Raw genomic sequence first — 8,664 nt, 5'->3', positions numbered from 1 at the left:
GGTATGGTTACGCCCACATTTTACTATATATATATATATATAATAAAAAAACTTGCACGTCACGTAGGTTTATATATATATATATATATATATATATATATATATATATATATATATATATATATATATATATATATATATATATATATATATATATATATATGTATATATGTATATATATATATATATAAACCTACGTGACGTGCAAGTTTTTTTATTACGCGAATCTTGCGAGCGAATGCCTGTTTAAATATTGCGCCGTTATTCTCTTTTCGATACTAATACCACCTGGATTATTGCCAGCGCCGTAATCCAGGGGGCAATTAAATGCATAAACTTTAATTCACACCTCATGTTATGCGCCAGCAGGTCGTTGTTTGTTCCCACTCAAAGGCGAATTGCAGTCACACTTCCGCTTCTTCGCACAAGGAAAACGCGTGAAGGTTTCAAGTTTTATCCAGAGCCCAGTGTGCCATCCAAGCGGTAGCATTCGCTAACTCAGCGTCCAGCTGCTTTCGAGTAAATTCAGAAATAAGGAGAGATAGCGGGAGAGAAATAACATGTTTATTTTATGAATGAAGCTTACGAAAGGCATCCCTCACTTAATGCCATGAGCTCGGACCGCCTCTTGGGCACACAATCGTGTGTTATCCGCGCGTTATTTGACCGCGCAAGCTTCACCTGCGTTTAACTGCACCTCGGTGATCGCTATAAAAGAATAATGTATAAAAAGCAGAATCAATTCGAAAGGAAAAACGTTGGTGCCAGTTAGTTCCGAACCCACGACCCCACGCTCAGAAGCCGAGTGTCTTATCCACTGGTCTAAACAAGCGCCTCCTAGGTCTCAGCCCTGTGCATTCTGCTTTATGACGTCATTCTACCTGGACAGACATTTCCATTACCAAGCCCGGCGTGGCGAAAGCGGTGACGTCAAATTCACGGCGGCTTACTCGGGAGCGTCCCTATTAGATTATACGGCAGTCGGGAAAGATAGCATGACGTCACGGATCGAAGCGCACCGGCCTTGTGCCATCTTGGAGGCGTTGGCCAAGCGTCTCATCGAACTCGCTTGCCCACGAGGGGTTCATAAGTCGAAGGACCGCTTAGCGGCGTTCAATTGGACGTTAATGCTTTCGCATTCACAACTCATAAGAAGTGCTTAGGTGTCCTCGGATTTTTTAAAAGTGAAACAAAGCGATTGCCGTGCTAATTTCGGTTTGTTTCTAGCTTTGCTATTTTTCTTCTTCGCTGTTTGCTATTAATTTCACTGAGATTAATTGTTTGTGCAAATTATTTCTTAATACGGTTTTTGATGTCTCCTTCATTATTATCTCTTTCATAATTTTGTTTCAGTTGGTCTGATGGTTCAGTCACGGGCTATTTTGGTTTTTCTGGTCTTTCCTGTGCCTTTTTTAGTTCTCCTTTTAAGAAGAAGAAGAAACTTTATTAAATATTAAATATTATTAAATAAAATTATAAATATCCTTTCTCTAGGAGCCTCCTCTCTTGGACAGTGCCACAGGGATATTTGCTCAACCGTGGAGGATTTTATAATTGCTACAAAGAGATTGTCTTGAATTCTTAAACATTTAATTTTTGTTCCTTTCCTCCAGTTAGCTTTACCATTTTCAGTGTTTAATAAAGATAGCCTAATTTCATCCAAATCTTGGCCAATCCCCCACAGTGGGTGTGCGCCATCGCATAAGGAATACCATACCATACCATACCATAATGGTCGGGCATGGCCTGACTGTCCCAACGTGGGCGCGGCCCGCAGCGCGCTGAGTCGCGTACCTCAGGACCTTCATTGAAGTTTTGCATCCATCCATCCGTCCATCCGGCAGTTTTTGTTGTGGTGGCCTCAGGTGGCGGCTCGAATTCCTTGGAGTTGGGCGGCATCTTCGGCTTGCCGGACGGCCTAGAGCTGGTCTGCCAACTCTGAACTTTTGAGAGCCGCCTCTCAGCGGCGGCGACGCCGACGGAGAAGGTCTCCGGCGGCTCCCGCAGCCGTGGCGGCGTCGGGAAGAAGCCCACTGTGATTCTTGTTGCTGCATTTCTGTCGTAGTGTCCCGATCCGGCAGATCCGATGCCGCTCTCTCGGGGGGAGGCGGCGGCCACATAATCTGCGGTGGCTCAGCGTGTGAGACCTCGAGCCGTGGCGTGTGCCGCCTCGTTGCCCGCGAGCGGGACGTCTGTGTGTGCCAGGGTCCAGAGGAGGAAGACCGTAGAATTTTGGGGTTGCGACGGCGATGACGAGTCGCCGTCGTCACAAATTTGGAGTATGTGGGCCGCTTCCCGCGAGACGCGACCGCGCGCGATGCTGCGGATTGCCCCCTGCGAGTCGCTGATAACGATCGCAGCGTTCGGTACCGCGGCGAGTGCTAGGGCTACCGCGGCTTCTTCGGCCGCCTTTGTGTGTCCCATGGCCACCGAGGCGCTCGCGATTTAGGATATTTAATTTTCAGCACACAAAGATAAAAGTTAATGGAGAATACGTTAGTAACTTGCGGTTCGCTGATGATATTGCCTCGCTTAGTAACTCAGGGAACCAATTGCAATGCATGCTCACTGACCTGGAGAGGCAAAGCAGAAGAGTGGGTCTAAAAATTTATCTGCAGAAAACTAAAGTAATGTTTAACAGTCTCGGACGAGAACAGCAATTTACAATAGGTAGCGAGGCACTGGAAGTGGTAAGGGAATACATCTACTTAGGGCAGGTAGTGGCGGCGGATCCGAATCATGAGACGGAAATAATCAGAATAAGAATGGGCTGGGGTGCGTTTGGCAGGCATTCTCAGATCATGAACAGCAGGTTGCCATTATCCCTCAAGAGAAAAGTATATAATAGCTGTGTCTTACCAGTACTCACCCACGGGGCAGAAACCTGGAGGCTTACGAAAAGGGTTCTACTTAAATCGAGGACGACGCAACGAGCTATGGAAAGAAAAATGATGATTGTAACGTTAAGGGATAAGAAAAGAGCAGATTGGGTGAGGGAACAAACGCGGGTAAATGACATCTTAGTTGAAATCAAGAAAAAGAAATGGGGGGGAATGGGCAGGACATGTAATGAGGAGGGAAGATAACCGATGGTCATTAAGGGTTACGGATTGGATTCCAAGGGAAGCGAAGCGTAGCAGGGGGCGGCAGAAAGTTAGGTGGGCGGATGAGATTAAGAAGTTTGAAGGGACAACATGGCCACAATTAGTACATGACCGGGGTTGTTGGAGAAGTATGGGAGAGGCCTTTGCCCTGCAGTGGGCGTAACCAGGCTGATGATGATCATGATAACACAAAGATCAGCACGTGCTTATGCTACCTCCCGCCACCTGATTCCTGACCTATGCTCTTTAATGCGCACGTGTCACAGCTGAGGATCACCAGCACTATCATCACAAACACCACCACGATTTTACTTTTTTACCCTCTCAACTATCTACAAACAATGAATCCTTAAATAACCGCTATTATCTCGTCGTATACGAGAGCTTCCTTTACACGCTTTTGAGCTCCCTTTGCCTATCACATCAGCACCGAATATTCACTTCTCGTGTCATTCATAGTGGTGCAGCAGCGTATACCCTCCTCTGTCGAGGTCTATCGAAGTTCGTTCTCTCTCTCTCTCTCGGACATCGTTTACCCGTTGACAAGTATTTTGCGACAAAATGCGGCCTTCAATTGGACACCAGAGTGCGACATGTCATTCTCTCAACTGAAGTTCATACTAACGTCAGCACCCCTCTTGCGTCACTTCGATCCATCTTGCCCGACTGAAGTTCACACTGATGCTAGTGGAATCGGGATAGGAGCGGTGCTTGTACAACGTCACAGTGGCGCAGAACATGTGCAGAGAGAGAGAGAGAGTGTGTGAGAACGAACGAACTTCGATCATAAGGATGGCAGAGTGGCCGGAGCAGGGGTTACGGTCACTGGTGAGGATCGTTTAAAAAATATGGCGTTTCACGTGCCAAAACCACGATTTTATTATAAGGCACGCCGTTGTGGAGGACTCCGCAATAATTTGGACCACCTGGGGTTCTTTAACGCGCACCTAAATCTAAGTACGGGGGTGTTTTCGCATTTCGCACCGATCGTAATGCGGCCGCCGTGGCCGGGATTCAATCCTGCGACCTCGTACTTAGCAGCCCAACACCAAGTTCACTAAGCAACCACGGCGGGTGGTGAGGGTTATAAAGTATAAATAACTAAAACCCGCTCATAGCATGCCGGCCAAGCCGGTCTCGCGCACGAAACTCCCCTTGAACGTTTGCAGTTTGTAGGGCATCGGCTTGAAGGGTGGCATACGAACGTAGTCCACGCGCCCAGTGAGTAAAGGCCAGGAGCGGCTTGCACGAACGTTTAATGACGAATATAATGACGAATTTGAGAATGCGTTCTTGTGTGGACTAGGCGTTGTCTATGGAACATTTCAGAACGCGTACTTAAATTCATTATTTTCGTTAATAAATGTTCGTGCAAGCCGCCCCAGGTCTCTTGTGCTTCTCCCTCACCGTCGCGAGGCGGAAAGTTTTTACCACCCACCCGTGTTTTCTTTGCTCTACAAGCCTCGGCTCCTCTCCTTGCACGCACCTCTCCTATGCGTACGGGAAGTCAATTTAGACTCCCTGATACGAGGCGTGCGACACTTTGCTCCATCCCTTCACAGGCATCGAGGTCACCCTGTAAATGAAGACATTTTCACGGCCACCGTTTTGGCAACGTGGCGCTAGTTATTCCCTCTCTCGCATGACAACAAAGACACAAAGAGTGATTTATATGAGCTTTATTTCTTACAAAAATTAGGTTCGTTTGCGGCAGTATACAAATATTCGCTATATACAAGTCATACTACACTGCACATATTATGACGATGAAGAGTTGTTTTTTCGTTAGTGAACACAGAACAGCCGGAGTTTTCTCACTGTTTGGGGCAGCGTTTCCAATTACATTACATTGCAATTGTTCTGTCAGTAAATTTGGCGCACTTCAAGTGCATGAAGAAATGACTTACACGCCGATACTTATAGGTCGTGGCGTTTCCGAGAGATGCACAGTCATTCTGGAGTATGTAAGGGTAATGATGCCTCGACGAGAAAAAAAAACAAAGAATGCCGCCAAGCGCGAAAATCGAGTAGCTTGAACCATTCAGTGAGTTGCTTGAAACATTGACGAGTTTCACATGCACGTACACAGAATATCTAAGTGTTCTAAGATGACTGTACATCTATAGGTCCAGATTATAGTTTCGCTCATGATGGAAATGACTCATGCGACGACAACGACGACAGAAAAAAAGAATATATATATATATATATATATATATATATATATATATATATATATATATATATTACGAGGGAAACAACACGACGCTAGACGCGTGTGACTTCTAGTGTTCAAGCATTTAAGCATACTGCCGCCGCGGAACATGGACGATAAAAAAAAAACTACACCTGAGTTAGTGCTCTCTCTCTTTCCGGCATTGTTATGGACACTGAGAGATGCAACTCTACAGGAGTGGAACAACGCGCGGCGTAAGTTTATCCCGACGACACCGTCTTTTCGATCTAGACCTGTCTTCGGGCCCAGATGATGCACGGAAGAGCCTGCTCTGTTTGTTGCGGGTTAGAGGAGGTGGAGACGACGGAGTGTTGCTGCCCAAAACCGCTTAACGCGACTTCGACGTAGAGTTGCGCGCCGCTATACGTTAGTTAGGTCGCGGTAGTGCCCGCCCCGATGGTATCTGCCTACTACACATTGCTGTGCGTCGGGGCACAACGTTATCGAGCTACCACGACGAGCGAGCAACACTTGGCCGTCACGCGACGATTCGACTTGCCCTATATGTTCGCGCGTGAAGGTCCCTCCACCTGCAGCAGTGCTCGATCGTGCAAGCCGCCAACAGTTGGCGGAGGCGGCTCGCCAGGCACGCCGCTTCGAAGCAAGCCGCCGCTTTTGGCAATAGACTGTTTGTTCTACATGTGTATAACGCTACGGCATATTTTTTTTTTCTGAGCATGCTCACAGGTTTGGTGTCGCACCAAAAGAAGAAAAGATATATACACACACAGAAACACACGCACAGATGCAACACACACGCGCGTCCTCGGTTCCCGAGTGTTCATCCGCAAACGTATAGCGGAACGAGAACCGATGCAGCGTGGCGGCGGCGGCGGCGGCGACGGCGGCGGGCGTGACGGCAGCTTGGAGAAGGCACTTTCTTTCGTCGCGGAATGCATCCACTCGAGAGCACTGCACACCCAGTCTGTTCAACAGAGTCCGGCGTCTTGGGCTTCGTCACAAAGTCCAATGACTAAATGTGCGTTGCACTGGAAAAACAGAATGCGTGTTGCTCATTCGAAGCGAAGGAGGGGGAACGTGAAGAAGAAGAGAAAAAAAAAAGGGGGGGGGGTGAGGGTAAAACACAACGCGCACTTGCGTAGTCCAAGAAGGCCTTTCTTGGATGGGTCACGCCTTGGCTTTGCTTAATAGCGGCAGCAAGTTGCCGGTTAGCGCTTATTAGTCAAATGAGGCTTGCTTGTTGTTACTGGTGGCTGGCCGTCCGACGTGGGAGGCCCGCTGGCAGCTGCTGCGCTTGCTCGTTCCCGATTTGCGCATTCGTCTTTTTTTTCAATTATTTTTCTTTTTTTTGCCAGCGCTTGCGTTAGGGCGAGGAAGTAGGAGAAAAAGAAAAAAAAAATCTGACGCACTAGTTGGCGACGCTTATGCGGTCGGCTCATAACTCCGTCACAGGTTTGCTTCGTGACTGATGGGACCTTCTCGAAGACCAGCTCGTGAAGTTCGAACCAGTCATGTCAGATTTTCTGAAAGGGTGTTAACAGTTGGTTACTCTCCCATGCCGTTAAACCGGAAAACGAAAACAAGAAAAAAACTCACACATAACAAAGCAGGCAATAAGTACAAAAAAACAAACAAGCATGCGAAGTGTGTAAGGTGTGGTTAAAGCCCAGTGTCGTGAAAAATTCGTGCCACGCTGTTGTTACACTGACTTAAGCAAAACTGGTTAGCTTTGTCACTGCAGCACGGCTCGGTGTTTTTCTTTAGAAGTGAGAATGTAGCGAAAACTGGCGTGTTTCGCACAGCTGTGCAGAAGCAGGACTACGTCGAGCTCTGTTCTATAGAATATTTGCAGCTTTGTGAAACAACATCGTAAGTAAACAATTAGGTCACGGGTGCACTTGATCTAGCTTAATTACGCTATAAAGCTGACGTATAATTTATTAATGTTTCTTTTTTCTTTGGGGATATTTGAAAAAACATTTTAACCCAATGTGCTACAATGGCACCGTCTTGGTTTGTTGCTGTGGTTGTGTGGAAAGAGGAAACGTAAAATTACCTTTTCTTTATCTGTATTTCAATAACGCAGGGCAACCAATAGTGCAGTAGCTTCCTGCGCTGTTAAAAATATCGCTACTGTCAAAGCTATCTTAATGCGTCATATTTACTGTAACGCGAAAGCAACTACAGTGATTCAGATGTCGCAGTATGGGCAAATGTAGCGGTGCCTACATGTATCTTTTTGTTAGCGCATACTGCTTAAAGGAAAGCCTGTCAATTGCTACCGTTTTGGCTATCGCAAAAGCCATGTTACGTGTGTTGTTGGCATCGAAGGCGTGGCGTGAACAGTGCAAACACTTACACAGTCTCCACATCCCTATTGTCGTACCAGCCGTTCTCATTCTTTCCGTATCTCTCAAAGCGTGGGCTACGCGGCGGGTTGAGAGATGATGCGCCGTCAGGGGCAGTTTGCCGTAGTTTCATCCTGTTGTGTTTATTTACAGAGTAGGTGTCTGTGATGCTGTCATTGTAATCCATGCTGCAGAGACGAGGGAAGAAAACAAGGGAAAGGCCACAATTAAGGTGCGGGAAGCGACTTACGCGAACTCTCGCGACGACAGCAGCATTTGAAGTTTTTACAAAGCATTTACACCGACTAGCTGCTGCTGCGTTCCGTGTAAGTACTTCGGGATAAGAAGTGTTGTGCTCTGTCGCCAGAGGATCGTGTGGATAAAGACGATGGCACCGCACCGTAATCTCTTTTGCAAGGCACCTTGGATACCACCATACCACGTGAGACTTATTAGTTGTGAGTGGGGTCTTTACATGACAAGTTAGTTTCAATGAGGACCAGGCCCAACGTGTGAAGAGAGATTTAGATGGCGTATGACAGCAAGATCATTGTTGCAATTCAAACTTACCGCTTTGTTCGCACTAGACCTACTTTGCATGTGATAACCATCTTTATTTTCACAACGAGCTGCACTTCTTTAAAATGAGCGTTCTTTAGAAGAAAAATTTTCAGGTGCACTTCAGCAATAATGCTCTAGGCCACTTGGGCGCCAAATTTCTTTTGCAAATGCGTTTCTCGGGCTACCTTCCCGGACTATCTTCCCGCTATGTCCTGAGCGCTAGATTTTGAATTCACTGGGTCAGCGTTCCTGTCAGGGTTTTTCGACCTGACAAAAGCGGTGGTATTGCTGAGTCTTCCATGTTGCTGTCAGCACAATACGCTAAGGTCCGTTGGTGCAGTCCCAGACATCTTACGAAACCCACCAGACTGCGTCGAAAACCCGTGGAATTCTAGCATTTCTTAGGGCCACTCTTCAACATTTCGTTGCATTATCACTGTGACCCTTCCTATAT

General features: G+C 47.0%; 1 protein-coding gene across 1 annotated transcript in view; it reads right to left on the bottom strand.

Moving 5' to 3' along the window:
• Positions 1–5,359: 5,359 nt before the first annotated feature.
• The window catches only part of LOC142578674 (protocadherin Fat 3-like), a 346,841-nt gene continuing 343,536 nt past the window's right edge, over positions 5,360–8,664 (bottom strand). The window contains exons 64-65 of the mRNA XM_075688141.1: positions 7,661–7,837; positions 5,360–6,824 (exon numbers count right to left, since the gene is read on the bottom strand). Of these exons, the coding sequence (XP_075544256.1) occupies positions 6,737–6,824; positions 7,661–7,837 (265 nt within the window). The 3' untranslated portion in view covers positions 5,360–6,736. The remainder of the gene's footprint in view (positions 6,825–7,660; positions 7,838–8,664) is intronic.

Source organism: Dermacentor variabilis, chromosome 1, assembly GCF_050947875.1.
Source record: "Dermacentor variabilis isolate Ectoservices chromosome 1, ASM5094787v1, whole genome shotgun sequence".
NCBI classification, from domain to species: domain Eukaryota; kingdom Metazoa; phylum Arthropoda; class Arachnida; order Ixodida; family Ixodidae; genus Dermacentor; species Dermacentor variabilis.
Note: the sequence above shows the minus strand (reverse complement) of the source record. Positions and strands in the feature narration are given on the sequence as shown.